We start from the raw sequence: 17,180 nt of genomic DNA, 5'->3' as shown, positions 1-17,180 counted from the left end.
TCCTGCAAACCTCACTCCATCCTAAAAACAATCTTCACAGCTGCCTTTTTGGATCTTCTTCTACTATGGACTAAATATTTATTCACCAGAGAACCTGCTATATATACTAGGTGTCATAAAATATATTTCTTATATCATGTAATTATACATTGTATAATCACATGAAGACCAATGAAGGAATTCATCTTAATTCTAAGTGTTAGAAAAGCTTTGTTTTCCTTGAAGAATGGACATACTTTTTTCCTTCTAAAACAATGTAAGCAAATTACCTCCACATTTTGGTTGCCAGAATACTCAGTTTGTATTCCTAACTGAATACCTGTGTAGGTTACCATAACTTGTCCTGATCTCTTAGTGCTCATTTGTATGTGTTTTTCTATTTTTTTGTGTCTTGTTCGCAATCTTGAGTCATTTTTTACATTCAATGGAGTTATAATAAAATAGCTATTGCCTATTATGATAAAACAAATACCTTCTAGCTTATTTGACTGTGATCCTAGTTTTCCATTTCTGGTAATGCAGTTAAAAACTCTGCAGGGAATAAAATAAAAAGCTATAGGCAGATGTAAATCAGTGGAATTATAATAATTAGAATTTATTGAGCTTTTACTGTATGCCAGGCACTGTTTTATTACTTTACATGAATAAACTCACTTATTCCTTACAATAGTCTCGTGAAATAGAAAGCCAAGAGGTCAGCATCCCAGGAGATCTAAAGGAGTCGGTCTAAATAGTCAGTTATATATATAACTCAAGGAAAAACAAAATGGGCCAAAATACCTATGAGGTTACCTCATCATTCAAAAAACTAAAAAGATTATGCTGCTAAATTAAACACTATGCATTTAGATTAAAACTAGAGTACCAGCTGGCATTGTACTATGTATTATATGGGGCTTATAATAGATTTAGGATGATTTACAACATCAAAATGGCTAATGTAAAGAAGGTGTCTAACATAGGACAATAATCCAAACCGTCACTACAAAGGATTTCTGAGAAAGTAAGGAACTAAAAGTGTCACAGAGTCAGGATACGAGCGTGGCCTTTAAGAAAGGGATAGGGTTTCTGGAATACAAAGAAGAAAGTAGAACATGTAGAAGTGCTAAGGAATAGTTTGAAAAGAAGCCAAGCGTGAGAACAGGATACAGTAGGAACAAAAAAACAGGCCTGCCTGCATGCATTATCTTTGAGAAGAGAAAGTAAGTAAATAAGTAGATCGAACTATGAAATACCTTTAAGTTAAAGAAGTTTACATTTTGGGCAGAGGTCACTGGGAAACTGCAGCCTATTTTAACAAAGTAGTCATTTAGTAAGGAGCTAGATAATGGTAGTGAGTCAACAGTGATAAATTTAGTAATCTAGTCACAAGGTACCATGAACTTGGAAGCTGCAGTATAAAGACGTCGATCATTAATCTATATCAAATAAAGGATTACAAAAGGATAAAGAGGAATCAGTGAGCAATAATTACAGGGCATTTAGTGTCTATGCAGCACTTTATGATGTTTTATATTAATCAAAAACAAGATTTCTGGCTGGTGTGGTGGCTCATACCTATAATGTCAGTGTTTTGGGAAGCCAACATGGGAGAACTGTTTTGAGTCTAGGAGTTCAAGACCAGCCTTGCCAACATAGTGAGATCCTGTCTCCACAAAAAATGTTTAACATTTTGGGTGTGGTGGTGTACACCTACAGCCCTAGCTACTCAGGAAGCTGTGGCAGGAGCCCAAGAGTTCAAGGCTGCAGTGAGCTATGACTGTGCCATTGCACTCCAGCCTGGGCAACAGAGCAAGACCTTCTTTCAAAAATAAAACAAAAACAAACAAACAAAGATTTCTGTCTTCAAGAAGCGTATAATGTAATTGCACTACCTCAAGTTTTATAACTTGATAAAATGAGATTATTCTGGCCTAACCCTCGCCGCATATCACAGAGCTGATCACTGACAATCAAAGAAGCGCTGGGCGGTAGGAAAAGGTAGATCAGCACAGAATCATGGATCCTGAAGGAAGCTTAGGCTTTAAGGCATAACAGTGACAAAAAGTGCCAATTCTGCAAATGTCAAGTAGGAATAGGACTGAGAAACAGGCATTGGGTTTGTCCTTGAGAGATCAACCTTCCAAGATTGGTGAGGGTCAAAGCCACAGAGCATAAGTTTTATGAAGTCTGTAAATAAAAGGATAAAAAAAAAAAAGGCTCAGCAATTAGCAACCTTTTCCCCCAAGATCATGAAGAAATGTCTCCAAGATTTTTAGAACATTTTTGGTAAAAATGTGATAAAATAACACTGGGATTAGTTAGGCATTAGGCACATCAGTAAAACAATGAGTTATATTTTGAGGAAAAATACTACAGCAAGAAAGGTGAGTGAAGGAGCAAGATGAGAAAAATCTATCTTTTCAAGTCAAAAGAATGAATTTGCCTCAACACTATTATCCCCAGACTGGTGAGAAGTTTTTAGTCCTGTTCTGAAGCCAGATCCCTCACTTCTGTTACTAGAGCCAGCAAGTATGAAGACACACACACAGGATTTTCTCTTCATGAGAAGGGGCTGATGTGGTTAGAAAACAGAGGATCAGCTGGCAGGTTGGGGATGCACGCTTGATGGAATGATTAGTGGAGAAACTACAAGGTGTCAGGTAGCTTTATATTCTAAAGTTGGAGCCTTTCAGAATATTAGATTGTATATGTTAAGTTTTTTGAGTCATCTTTGTTTTATTGTGAACTCATTTGAGAAAAGAAAAAGAAAAAGGGGAGGTAGAAAAAGTAAGAGGGAGGGAGAAAAGGAGGGGAGAGGAAAGAAGAATAGAGCGACAGAAGGAATGAAAGCTTAAAATGGGTACAGGTATCTAATAAAAGAAAATTAGAACAAGTACATATATATACTTGAAATACATATATTTCTATGGTGGGAGGTTAGGTATGTGTGTTCTTGTGTTAACATTAATAAAAGCTCAGATATTACTCTTTAGTATGTAGGTGCTGATGTCTGATGAGAGTTGAACTCTGGCTGAAGGCTTTTCCACAGTCATTACATTTGTACGGCTTCTCCCCGGTATGAGTTCTCTGATGAATAATAAGGGATGAGCTTCGACTGAAGCCCTTTCCACACACTCTACACTCGTGGGGCTTTTCTCCAGTGTGGATTCGCTGATGTTCAGTAAGAGATGAACTTCGACTGAACACTTTCCCACAGTCACTGCACTCATAGGGGTTCTCCCCAGTGTGTGCTCTCTGATGTTCAATAAGCGATGAGATCCAACTGAAAGCTTTTCCACATTTACTACATTCATACGGATTTTCTCCAGTATGTATTCGCTGATGCTGAATTACAGTCGAACGGTCACTGAAGGCTTTCCCACATTCATTACATTTGTAAGGCCTTTCTTGAGTATGAGTTCGCTGATGTTGACTAAGGTTAGTGCTTCGGCTAAAGGCTTTTCCACATTCACTACATTCATATGGTTTTTCTCCACTATGGATTCTCTGATGTAGACTAAGATGTGTGCTCCGGCTAAAAGCTTTTCCACAATCATTGCATTCATAAGGTTTCTCTCCAGTGTGAATTCTTTGATGTTCAATAAGGTGTGTACTTCGGCTGAAAGATTTCCCACATTCATTGCATTCGAAAGACTTTTCTCCACCACGAATTCTACTGTGTATAAGAAGGTCTGGTTGGTAGCTAAAGGCTTTTTCACATTCATTGCATTTACAAGGTTTTTTTTGTGAGAAAAGCCTTTGGTGTTTAATTAAGTCTGAATTATCTTTGGAGTTTTTCCTAGATATTGGGGATCTATTGCCCTTTGGAATTTTTTGTTGTGTGTCAAGGTTTGGGCTTAGACTAAATTCACAGGATTCAGGGCCTCCCTCCTCTGTGAAAATTTCTTTGAGTGTCACTGACACTTTTCTGACCACTGTATTCTCAAAAGAGGATTTCTTCTGTGCAGGACATTTTGTCTGCCTTGAAAATTGGCCTTCATGTTTATAGGCTTCTTCATTTGTAGGACCCTGAGCAGTATTCCCTTTGAGGTTTTCCATTGCTGACACTGAAAACTCTAGTTCTTCAGAAACAGTGTGATTGGTGCTGATGCTTTCGTTCAGTTTATATCTTCCTATATGAAAGATATTTAAAGTACAAATGTCATCTGTATCTACTGTGGAAAGAAAAGAAAATAAACCAGCAGAGAAAAGAGAACTAATTTGAATTCATGCACACTAGCAACTTTATATGAGGAGAAAACAAAAAAGGATAGTGAAGGATAAGTGAACAAAGCCAGAAGAGATAAGAGGCAGAATTTTTTCAGTGGGCATGGTGAACACAGAGACAACAAGAAATATGGAAAGAGTTATTGGGTAACATGCTAAGCCAAACAAAAAGAAACGAGCAGGTGTACCAGCTGATGACAGAGTGTTGGGCATTAAAAGGTAAAATGACCTATTATGGTAGCTTGTTAGCCATGGAAAATGAGAGCAACAACAAGGATGACAAGAATCAAGACTCTCAAGTGTAGGAAAAAAGGAAAAAGAAAGATGGCTTGATCAAGCTTGAACACAACCGTTTTCCTGGGATTGAGACAGAATAAAAATTTCAGAAATGATAACTACCACACTGCTAGCCCCATTTGCCCCTCAACCCTTCTTCCAATTATTATACTTCAGGTATTCTTCTAAAGAAGCATACAGTCATAGACTGTCAGAGATTTAACAGAACTTAGACATCATCTACACCAACCCACTCATCTGACAGAAAACAGACTGAGTCACTTGCCTACATGATCCAACCAATTGCAAGGGCTTGGACTAGAACTCATCTTTTAAACATCAAATTGGTGGTCTTCTTATGACACTACTCACCTAGACAGGTATTTCTGGACACTGTCCTCTTCAACTTCCTGAAGATTCAGCAACTACTGTTATTCGTCCTCCAACTGGGTCCAATTCACATGCTGGGGTTCCTGCATATTAGAAATGATTTAACATAAGGCTGCTGGTGCTGAGGACACAGAGCTATTCAGAGCTCAATCCCAGTGTTTTTATCTACAGAAAAGGCAGAGTGAACTTGCACAGGATCTATGGCTGGAGAGGCTGGAGACAATGAGTCTCCGAAAGGGACTAAAATTGGATGCCAAAAGATGGGTTACATACACACACACACAGGTTACATACACAAACACATACACATCATAATTACTTTTGACACTTGTTACTCCAGATATCTGAGCCTTGCTTTGAAGCCAGTAAATCTGATGGGGCCAAGGCACTTGTATTTTAATAAGTTCATGTGACTTGACAAGCTGAATGTCCAGAAAGAACCTTAGAAATACAGTCTAGGGTGCTTGAACAAAGTGCTAGCTTAGGCTGTCTTCTACCCTCCAACATTCTACTCACAGCATGCAGGTATAAAACAGAAACTCAGCTTCCCATAGAATAAAAGGCCCCTTCTCTCTACAGAGGGACTGAAACTTCCCAAAGATCTCAAGCTTCCCAGGTACTAGACAGCTAGCTTTCCCAGATGGCTCTTGTTTAAAAAGCAAAGACCTCACATTCATATTGCCTGGCACCAAGTAGTGAGTTTATCTCCACAATGACAAGGTTGTTTTCTACTTGTATTATAAGAAGGGAGAGCAACAGGGAAGCAAGGCCCTCTCCTGGAAGACCAGCCAGCCTATCAGAGTGACCAGCAGAGCATCCTGGCTCCAGCAGCCTTTGTCAGAAAAAGGAGGATCTGGGAACATATGCCTTTTCTTCTTGCCCATCCCCAGACTCCAAATTCCCACATTAAAGCTTGATTAACCCCTTCTCTTGCTAATTCACTTGGAACCCTTGTGTATTAAAGGAGGCAATGAGCTGTATAACAGTTCCCCAGATATTTCTGCTCACAGCATAATTTGAGATACATGAGATTAGGGAGTTAATCTAGCTTCATAAAAGTCTTTCCTTTCTCATAGACTGAGACCTCTCAGATGTGGAGGCTAGCCTTGGAGGATATACACCAAGAAGCCATACATGGAGAACTTCAAGTAACATGATGATGCTGCCTGTGTTCAGCTTTGCCAAGAACATGGCTTTCAACTGAAGACAGGGAAGACAAAAAGCCCTACTACTCGGTTCATGCAGGAGTCAGAATTTCTTGTTGTAGAATACCACATTAAGATCCAATTGAGGCTGGGTACAGTGGCTCACACCTGAAATCCCAACACTTTGGGAGGCTGAGGCAGGTGGATCACTTGAGGTCAGGAGTTCAAGATCAGCATGGCTAACATGGTGAAACCTCGTCTCTACTAAAAATACAAAAATTAGTTGGGCGTGGTGGCGCACACCTGTAATCCCAGCTACTTGGGAAGCTGAGGCTGGAGAATGGGTTGAACCCGAGAGGTGGAGGTTGCAGTAAGCCGAGATCACACCACAGCACTCCAGCCTGGGTGACAGAGTGAGACCCTATTCACTCTCATGCTTATTAATATTTTAATGATTGTTAAACTGTGCCACTTTGATATGAGATTATCTATAATCAACTAATGTGTATATACTGTGTATTAGGCTGTTCTTGCATTGCTATAAAAATATCTAAGGCTGGATAATTCATAAAGAAAAGAGGTTTAACTGGCTCATGGTTCTGCAGCGTGTAAAAGCATGGTGTTGGCATCTTCTCAGCTTCTAGTGAGGCTCCAGAGAGCTTTCACCTATGGCAGAAGGTTAAAGGGGACAGGCATATCACATGGTGAAAGCAGGGGCAAGGCAGGGGAGTAGATGCCACATACTTTTACACACCTGATTTCACAAGAACTCACTCATTATTGCAAGGACAGCATCGAGCCATGAGGGATCTACCTCCATGATCCAATCGCCTCCCATCAGGCTTCACCTCCAACACTGGGGATTACAGTTCAACATGAGATTTCGTGGGGACATATATTCAAACCATATCATTCTGCTCCTGGCCCCCAGGTCTCATGTCCTCACACTGCAAAATACAATCATCTCCTGCTCAATAGTCCCCTAAAGTCTTAAGTCACTCTGGCATTAACTCAAAAGTCCCAAGTCCAAAGTCTTATCTGGAGATGAATTTCTTCCACCTGTGAACCTGTAAAATCACAATTTATTTACTTCCAAAATACAATGGAGGTGCAGGCATTGGGTAAAGCTTTTGTCTGATTTCTCCCATTGTAAAAGGGAGAAATCCACCAAAAGAAAGGGGCCACAGACTCCACACAAGCTTGAAATGCAGCAAGTCAGTCATTAGATCTTAAAGCTCCAAAATAATCTCCTATATGTCCCACATCCAGGACACAGTGGTGCAAGGGGTGGGTTCCCAATGCCTTGGACAGTTCTACTCCTGAGGCTTTGCAGAATTCAGCCCCACACTGCTCTCCCAAGTTGCTGAATACCTGTGGCTTTTCCAAGCACAGGGTGTAAGCTGCTGGTGGATCTACCATTCTGGGGAGGGGATGGTGCCCCTTTTCCCACAGCTCCACTAGGCAGTACCCCAGTGGGGACCCTGTGTGGGGCCTCCAACCCCAAATTTCCTCTCTAGACTGTCCTAAAAGAGGTTCTCTAAAGGTGCTCTTCCCCTACGGCAGGCTTCTGCCTAGACATCCAGGCCTTCTCATACATCCTCTGAAATCTAGGCAGAGGCTGCCAAGCCTCCTTCACTCTTGCACTATGCACATCCACAGGCTTAACACCACATGGAAGCCACCAAGGCTTACAGTTCCTACCCTCCAGCGCAGCAGCCTGAGCTATACCTGGGCCCACTGGTACCATGGCTGGAGCTCGAGCAACCAGGATTTGAGAGCAGCCTCCTGGAGTGGGGCAGGGCAGTGGGACCCTGGATCTGGCCCTAAAATCCTTAGTCCTCCTGGGCCTCTGAGCCTGTGATGGGAGGCATTGCCTCTTAGATCTCTGAAATGCCTCTGAGGCCTTTTTCCTATTTTCTTGACTAGTAGCACTTGGCTCCTTTTTGGTTATGCAAATCTCTCTCCCAACTGGTTACTCCATGGCCTGCCTGAATTTCTGTCCTGAAAAAGCTTTTTCTGTCTCTGCAAATTTTCCAAACTTTTATGCTCTGATTCTCCTTTAAATATAACTTCCAACTTCAAGTCATTTCTTTGATCCTACATCTGAGGACACACAATAAGAAAGAACCACGCTACATATTGTTTTGCTGCTTAAAAATTTCTTCTGCCAGATACCCTAAATCAACATTCTGAGGTGCAAACTTCCATAGATTCCTAAGGCAGGGGCACAAGGCAGCAAATTTCTTTGTTAAGGCCTAACACACATGACCTTTGCTTTAGTTCCTAATAAGTTCCGCATTGCCATCTGAGACCTTGTCAGACGGACTTCATCGTCCATATCACTATCAGCATTTTTGTCACAACCATTTAACCAGTCTCTAAGAAATTCCAAGCTTTCCCTCATCTTCCCATCTTCTGAGCCCTCCAAACTCTTCCAACCTCTGCCTGTTACCCAGTTCCAAATTTCCTTCCATATTTTTAAATATCTTGACAGCCAGGCCTGCTCCTCAGTACCAATTTGCTGTATTAGGCCATTCTTGCATTGCTATAAAGAAATACTTGAGGCTAGGTAATTTATAAAGAAAATAGGTTTGATTGGCTCATAGTTCTTCAGGCCGTATGACCAGGGTGCTGGCATCTGCTCAGCTTCTGGGAAGGCTTCGGGAAGCTTTTACTCATGGTGGCAGGCAATGGGGGAGCAGGCATATCATAAGGCAAAAGTAGAAGAAGAGAGAGATGGAGAGGTACCACACACTTTTACACAACCAGATCTCATGAGAACTTATGCATTATCCCAAGGACAGCACCAAGCCCTGAGGTATCCACCTGTACGATCCAGTCACCTCCCATCAGGTCCCACCTCCAACATTCGGGATAACAATTCAAGTTGAGATTTGGTGGAGACACATATTCGAGCCGCATCATACTGTATAGGGCAAGAGTCTAAAAGCATATTTGTTTTTGCATTCAAATAATCTCATTATGTCTACAACTGTATTATGCATTAGATGTGTTTGTGTATGTGACATATATGATAGACACATAGAAACTCCATGAGGGAAAGTTTCTACCTGGAAGAAAAAACAAAAAGAATTTGTGAAAGGAATCTAACTTGGAAGTACAGTCTCTAGTAATGGACTTTCTTTGGGCCCGCCTATTCTAAGCATTTTATGAATATTGACTCATTTATTCTTCACAATAACTCTGTGAGAGGGGAATTATTATTCTCACAATACAAATAAATAGTGTAAAGTACAGAGAAGTTAAGTAATTTGACTCAAGGTCAAATAATAAATCCTAGATGCAAACTCATTATACTATGTAGTACGTGTTGCTTCTCAACAGACAGGGAAAGAATGCCTGAGTCACGCTTTCTGTTTAGCGGCTTGTAAATAGCCAAGAAACTAAACTCCACCAGTGTCAGAAGGATATCGGCATGACCTTGACTTCAGAGTGCCGTAGGGGTGTAAAGAGTGGCTACCTCCCAAAGGCAGTCCCTGAAAGGCTGCAGTAAATCTCAACCACACTAACAGGCCTATCTATGTAACCTATGGATTAAAGTCTCTGGCCTTGGCCGGACATGGTGGCTCACGCCTGTAATCCCAGCACATTGGGAGGCCAAGGTGGGCAGACCACCTGCGGTCAGGAGTTTGAGACCAGCCCAACATGGTAAAACCCCATCTCTAGTAAAATATAAAAATTAGCCAGGCACGGTGACACACACCTGTAGTCCCAGCTACTCAGGAGGCTGAAGCGGGAGAATCACTTGAACTTGGGAGGTAGAGGTTGCAGTGAGCTAAGACTGTACCACTGCACTCCAGCCTGGGTGACAGCGAGACTCCATCTAAAAAAAAAAAAAAGTCTCTGGCCTCCACTGAAGTGCAAGTGGCATCCTCACCACAATTCAGGGAAACATCAGACAGAGCTATATGCATTGACTAGGTAATTTGGATTTTGGTCATTGTTCCATTTGCAGCTATCTAGAAACCAGGGAAAAATAAGCAATCTAGTTTTATGTCTCCTCATCTGTAAAATGGAGATGCTGGACTTGACTGGTCCAAAGCTATTTGATTCCCAGTAGTTTAACTTTAGATCCCAAACTTTGAAACACATAGCCATCTGCCTAGACTAAGGGGAGAGGACTACAATGAATCTCCTCTTTTTCAAATCCTCAGAGACATGTAAGATCTCAAGGTACATAATAGGCCAAAGAAGGCCTGTGTTCATAATCATCTAATGATGAATTAGAGTGAAGGAGTGTTGAAGATATTAAGGGCAATCAGCAGGAAAATTAAGAATAGTCTCTTTGGCAAGATTTGGCAGACTCACCTAAGAAGGGAAGTTCCTTTAAGAGAAATAAACGTGTCTCTGTTTGGCAAGATGAACACTTGCAGAAAACAGGGAAGAATACTTAACTCGTGAGACAGGGATGTTATAGGGATGCAGACAGTTGCCTTTCCCTCTTCTGCTTTCTCTTGGTTTTATTTTTAATAAAAGGCAGAAATGGGAAAAGGTCATACTCTAAGGCATCCAGAACTTCTGTCTAGTGATGTCCAGGTCTGGCCTGTTGGATGCAACCCTAAGGATTAAGAAGTAAAATGAATGCCTCAAAGAAATCCCATCTCCTCTCAGATATAAAGAAAATGACAATGGACATTTATGTCTGGGTTTTAAGTTCATCTTTTATGATGAAAGATAAAGAAGACAGATCTAAGTCAAATCCAAATTTCCTCTAAACTCTTCAGGTGATCCAGCCTCTTTGACATTCTCTTCAAATGGGGTATGAAATCAAAGACACTATGGCACTGGTCCCCTTACTTCTTCCTGAGGGTCAAAATAGAAGACAGATGACACTGCTTAGAGCTGTGCTTCCTTGGTCAAGTAACCTTTGTGAAAACTCTTGTCCCATATTATAAAACACCATTACTAGCATGTGCTTGTCTCTTCTTACAAAGCTTTTGTGAATACTGCAAGTTAAAATATGACAAAACATTTACAACAAAGAATACCATATATAACGTAAGGGAGAAGATGCTATTGCTATGCTTATCTCACATCAATGAATTTGAAAACTGTGATGGTGTATGTTTAAGGAAAGATGCTGTCCTGAGGATTTATGAGGCTCCCTTCAGCAGCTGCTGCTCTAGAGCATGGAGAGAGGCATTCTTTTTCCTGGCTCTGGAGGATGTATATGAGATGGGAAAGGGAAAGCTAGTGACTGTGACAAAAGTTTCGTGGATAGCCCCTAAACATATTTCAGAGAGGCCAGGAGGTTAGGGCTTGTCTACACAATGTTAGGGTCATACCTTTATTCAGATTCTATCCAAGGGATTCCTCCACCACCCCTTTTTCTCCTTTCTTCCTCATGCTTTCATTATTTAGGTTACCTTACTGCTCTCTGGATACTGTATCCCCACAAAAACATTATTAAGTGGTAACAGGCTGCAGTCCTAGCAAACCTGGTAGTTAGCTCTTCCTTTATGTGGCTCTCTAACTTTCTAGCACTAACAGCGTTGGCCACCACTGTTACCCCAATTAGCTAAAACTCTTTTGACAATGTCACTTTCTCCTATAATCAATTCCTGATCCAGGAATAATTCTCCTTTATTTTCTACCCTCTTCAGAAAGGAGAAGGTTTTGACAGTTCTGGAATAGGGCTTCTCCAGGTGCTTTGTTTTGTGGCTCTAGGCTGATTGCTTCCTGGAGCTTTTGCCAATCCACGAAGCAATCAGCAGAAGTGCCTAGGCAGCCTCAGTTTAATCACAGAACAGGGAAAATCTTGTCCTACCAAAGGCGATCTTCAGGTAACAATCTTCAGAAATTGGCTCAAAGCACAAACGCACCCATAAAGCACAAACTCACACACAAAGATCCACAGTAACAGTCAATACACCTACCAACAAATAATTAACAACTACTTTATTGTAGTTCCAACCTTCATCATCAGATCCATAAACTAAGAACTGGTATTCACTAGTCTCTGTAACTTCATGCAAATCCTTTTTTTTTTTTTTTTTTTTTTTTTTTTTTGAGACGGAGTCCCACTCTGTCACCCAGGCTGGAGTGCAGTAGCGTAATCTCGGCTCACTGCAACCTCCACCACCCAGGTTCAAGCGATTCTCCTGCCGCAGCCCCCTGAGTAGCTGGGACCAGAGGTGCGCGCCACCACGCCTGGCTACTTTCTGTATTTTTAATGGAGACGGCCAGTCTTCTCTCAAACTCCTAACCTCAGGTGATCCGCCCACCTCGGCCTCCTAAAGTGCTGGGATTACAGGTGTGAGCCACCGCCCCCGTCCGAGCAAGTACTTTATGTGACTCCTGATCTGTAGCATGGGGACAATAACAGTACGTTTTTCATGGGGCTGATGCGAGGATCAAGTGAGTTAAAGCAGTTAAAAGCTCTTGGAGCAGCGCCTGCACTCAGTAAGCAACCGAGAAACCACCCAGCACGGAAGCCCTCCCTCGCCCAGCTAGCCGGGAAGCAGGGCGCAACCCTGCTCTTGAATTCACCTCAGGGACACACAGGGGACACCACCGGCTGCCGCTGCCGCAGAGGGACCGGGCCGGCCCGCGCGTGAGACGGGCGCTGGGGGCCTCTTGAAGACCCCTCGCCACAGGGCGTCCCAACCGTGGACGTGCCCCCTGACCGGACCTGCAGCCAAACCACTCGCGGCGCTTTCGCCCGTTTCCTTCGAAGAAACCGTGTTTCCACGTTCCAGAACATCCAAGACCACCCACGCTGGTCCCGGGGCCCTGCGCGCCCCACTCACCGGCCGCCTCCGGCCGAGCACCCAGACACACCCCGGACGGGTCCCGCACTTGGAGCGGAACCGGAGTGCGCGGGGCTTGGGGAAGTCGGAAGGATTAAAGAGAAACCCACGCGTCGAGCCGCTGCCCCGACGCCCCTCGGCTTTCCTAGGATCGCAGGCGCTCTTCCCCTCAGACTGCAGCTGATCATGCCCTGCTCCGTGTGCGGGATCAATCACGGTCTAGCAGCCGCCTGAACCTAAGTCTCCTGACACGGACGACCACTTGCAAAACAGGAAACATACTGGGAGTGGGCAACATATCGGCAGCGGTCGCAGCTCTGCGCATGCGCCGGAGAGCCAGCGAGAGCCGGGCTGTGCTGGGATTCACTTTCCTGGAGGTTTTTGCAAAGCCTCTCCCCTGGTATGTGAGAGGCTAGAGGAAGGGAGTCTGCGAGAGCTCCCGAAGACCGCCTTAATACACTGCAAAATACAGCCCAGACCGGTAGTTCATAGAGTTTTAAATAGCGTACCCAAGTAAATCACCAAACGAGCTTGTTAAAATACAGCTTCACAAGGTTTACACTCCGAGACCGACTCCCTGGCCTGGAAAATTACATTTTCAACGGGCATCTCAGTTGATTCTGATGCAGGTGATCTCCAGCCTGTCTGGAGAAACTGGCTTTATTGCACGATCTAGATGCTTAAAATACAGTTAACCGCAAGACACTTCTCAAGTTTCACCAAAAGAGAAAAGATGAATAAAATCAGGACACTACCCTAATCTAGTGGATTTTTTAAAATTCTATTTATTTTTAATATAAGGCAATGAAGTTGCACAATTTGCCCTGGGAGTTTAGGGCAGGAAAAACTTACGGAAGGAGGTACATGGGAGTGGTTTGACTAATGGAAGATTTAATGGAAAACATAGAGGAGGGCAACCTTACAAATAGTTGAGAAACTAGAAGAGTGGAAAGCATGTGCAAAGCTGTGGATTTGACAGCTGTGCACAAGTACCATAGAAACATCAAGTAAGTATAAGACATGAGCCATGAAGTATAAAGGAGCAGGATCCAAATTATAAAGCTGGAAAGAATTAGATAAAATCTAATTTTATCATTTCCTATTTTTAAGACAAAAACACTTTCAAATTGTGGTACTACGTTTAACATTAAAGTTACCATTTTAAAGTGGTACAATAAAGTTTTTAGTGTATTCACAACAGCACCATCACTATCTAATTCTAGAACACTTTCGTCATCCCTAAAGATGCCCATTGAACGGTCTATTCCCTCCTCCCCACAGTCTCTGCTAACCTTTATTTTACATTGTGTTTCTATGAATTTTCCTGTTCTAGATATGCCATATAAATGAAATAATACAACATTTGTTTATTTTTGTCTGGATTATTTTTAATTAGCATAATGTTTTCAAGGTTCATGTTGCAGCATGTATCCTTCATGCCCTTTAATGGCTAAATAATATTCCATTGTGTATATGTGTGTTTATACATAAACAGTATATAAATATACATACATAATATTTTGTTTATCCATTCATATCTTGTTGAACACTTGGGTTGTTTCCGCCTTTTGACCATTGCAAATAATGCTGCTATGAACATTGGTGTACAAGTGTCTGGGTCACTATTTTCAACTCTTTGGGTATAGAGCTAGGCATTGAATTGCTGAATCATATAGTAATTCTGTAATCAGCTTTTTTGAGGAAACATCAAACTGTCTTCTACAATGGCTGCATCATTATACATTTTCACCAGCAATGCAGGATTCTAGTTTCTCCACATCTTTGCCGACACGTTAATTTCTGTTTTTTGTTGTAGTTCTTGTTGTTGTATAGCCATCCTAATAGGTATGAAGCTTTAGCTCATTGTGGCTTTAATTTGCATTTCCCTGATGGCTAGTGATGTTGAACATCTTGTTGTGTGCATATTTGTATGTCTTCTTTGGAGAAATGTCTGTTCAAATCCTTTGCCTATTGGTGAATTGGGTTTTGTTGTTTTGCATGAGTTTTTATATATTCCAGATATTAATTCTTCTTCAGATATATGATTTGCAAATATTTTCTCCCATTCTGAGTTTTTTCTTTTGATAGTGTACTTTGATGCATAAAACTTTTTAATTTTTATGAAGCTCAATTGATCTATTTTTATCACATGTGCAATACTTGAGAATTACATTGTCTAATAAAGATTTTTATGTTTTCTTCTAAGAGTTTTATAGTTTTACTTCTTAAATTTAGGTCCTTGATCCATTTTGAGTTAATTTTTGTAGATGGTGTAAATACTACAACTTTATTTTGCATTTGGATATCCAGTTTTTCCAGCACCATTTGTTGAAAATACTGTCCGTTTCCCATTGAATGGTCTTGGCAGTTGTTAAAAATCAATCCATCAACTATGTAAGTGAGGTTTATTTCTGGGCTCTCTTTTCTATTTTATTGATCTGTGTATCTATTCTTGTTCCAGTACCACACTCTTTAGGTTACTGTAGGCTTGTGTAAAGTTTTGAAATTATGAAGTATGTGTCTTTAAACTTTATTCTTTTCTTCAAGATTTTCTTTGGTTATTCAGGGTAATTTGATTTTCCATATGAATTTTAGAATGGGATTTTCTATTTCTGCAAACAAAGGTTGAAATTTTGATAAGGAATACATTGAATCTGTATATCAAATAGTATTATCATTTTATCAATAGTTAGTCTTCTAATCCATGAACATGGGATGTCTTTCCAATTATTTATGTCTTCTTTAATTTCTTTAAGCAATGTATTACAGTATTCAGTGTACAGGTCTTTCACCTCCTTAAGTTTATTCTGAGGTATTTTAATGCTATTTCTAATATGTATATATTAGAAATATATATTCAATGTCATAAATTCCCCCTAAGCACTGCTTTCACAGCATTCCATACATTTTGTTAAGTTGTGTTTTCATTTTAATGTAGTTAAAAGTATCTTTTAATTGCTCTTGGCATTTCTTCTTTGACACATGTGTTATTTAGAAGTGTATTGCTTAATCTCCAAGTATTTGGGGGATTTTCCAATGATCTTTCTGTCGTTGATTTCTAGTTAAATTTATTGTCATCTGAGAGAAGTCACTGTATGATTTCTAATCTTTTAAATTTGTTAAGCTATGTTTTAGGGCCCAGAACATGGTCTATATTGATTAATGTTCCACGTGAGTTTGAGAAGAAGGAGTATTCTGCTGTTGTTGGATGAAGTCTATAAACGGCCATTATATCCAGTTGATTGATGCTGTTGTTGATTTCAACTCTATCCTTACTGATTTTCTGCTTGCTGGATCTGCCCATTTTTGATAAAGAATTTTTGAGATCTCTGTGATAGTAGATTCATCTCTTCCTTCTTGAAGTTCTATCAGCTTTTGCCTTCATGTATTTTGACAGTCTGTTTTTAGGTGCATACACATTAAGGATTATGTCTTCTTAGAGAATTAACCCCTTGTTCATTATATAATTCCCGTTTTTATCCCTGATAGCTCTACTTGATTTGAAGGCTACTCTGTCTGAAACTAATATAGCTATTTTTGCTTTCTTTTGATTAGTGTTAGTATGGTATAACTTTATTGATTTATGTTTAATCTATATGTGTCTTTATCTTTAAAGTGAGTTTCTCAGAGACAACTTATATTATTTCTTCACAGTTTCTGCCTCTGTCACTGTAATAGCTTTGCTGAGTTCCTGGAGGACTCATAAAAGCATGGGGAGGTGGGGGGGGTGTCCCTTGATAACTGGATTCTCCTAGAGTTTAATCTCTCAGATTTATCCATGCTAAGTCCCCAGCAATTCATCAGTTATAGTTGAGGTTTTCTTGCATTGGCACTGGTTCCTGAAGAGGTTTGTGTTCATGAGTTTTTGCTCTAAGAAGCCAAAAAAGTCTCCTTTGCCTGTCAGTCTCTCCAATTTTAGAGGCAGTGGTTTGCCCTGTGACCATACCTCTTTGATGAAAAAGAGTTGTTAATTTTTTAGCTTCAACTTTTTACTTATTAGGATGAAGTGGTGACTTCCAACTTCATACATGCAAGACCAGAAACTAGAAATGCCTAATTTTATTTTCACATTGTTCATAGCAAATGCATAGAAATACAACTGTTTTTTTGTGTGTGTTATTTTATATCATGCAATTTTGCCAAGTTCATTTATTATTTGTAACAATATTTTTGTGGTTTCTTTAGGGTTTTCTATATATGTAATCATATAATCATGTCATCTGTAAACAAAATTTTACTTCTTTTTTTCAATTGGATAATTTTTTTTTTTTTTTTTTTCAGTCTCACTCTGCCACCCAGCCTGGAGTGCAGTGGTGTGATCTCTGCTCACTGCAACCTCCACCTCCTGGGTTTATACAGTTTTCCTACCTCACCCTCCTGAGTAGCTGGG

At 40.7% G+C, this 17,180-nt stretch overlaps 2 protein-coding genes across 6 annotated transcripts in view; one reads left to right on the top strand and one right to left on the bottom strand.

Moving 5' to 3' along the window:
- The window catches only part of ZNF391 (zinc finger protein 391), a 108,038-nt gene that overhangs the window by 42,787 nt on the left and 48,071 nt on the right, over positions 1-17,180 (bottom strand). For 3 of the 5 annotated variants that reach the window (XR_004266236.1, XR_004266237.1, XR_004266238.1), the window contains exons 1-2: positions 12,791-12,885; positions 4,858-4,958 (exon numbers count right to left, since the gene is read on the bottom strand). Coding sequence is in view for 2 of the 5 variants with exons in the window: in XM_032271826.1 (XP_032127717.1) it covers positions 2,965-4,041 (1,077 nt within the window). In the remaining 3 variants the exon portion in view is untranslated. Of the gene's footprint in view, positions 1-1,913; positions 4,116-4,857; positions 4,959-12,790; positions 12,886-17,180 lie in introns of those variants that run through there. The other 2 variants (XM_032271825.1, XM_032271826.1) reach the window with 2 other exon arrangements.
- On the top strand, positions 9,457-14,163 carry LOC116545219. The gene is made up of 2 exons (XM_032271835.1): positions 9,457-9,478; positions 12,600-14,163. The coding sequence occupies exons 1-2, from the start codon at positions 9,457-9,459 to the stop codon at positions 13,022-13,024; spliced, it is 447 nt and encodes a 148-aa protein (XP_032127726.1). The 3' UTR covers positions 13,025-14,163.

Source organism: Sapajus apella, unplaced genomic scaffold, assembly GCF_009761245.1.
Source record: "Sapajus apella isolate SASKATOON/1434 unplaced genomic scaffold, GSC_monkey_1.0 scaffold251, whole genome shotgun sequence".
In the NCBI taxonomy this organism is placed as follows: domain Eukaryota; kingdom Metazoa; phylum Chordata; class Mammalia; order Primates; family Cebidae; genus Sapajus; species Sapajus apella.
This window is presented reverse-complemented; position numbering and strand designations above follow the sequence as displayed.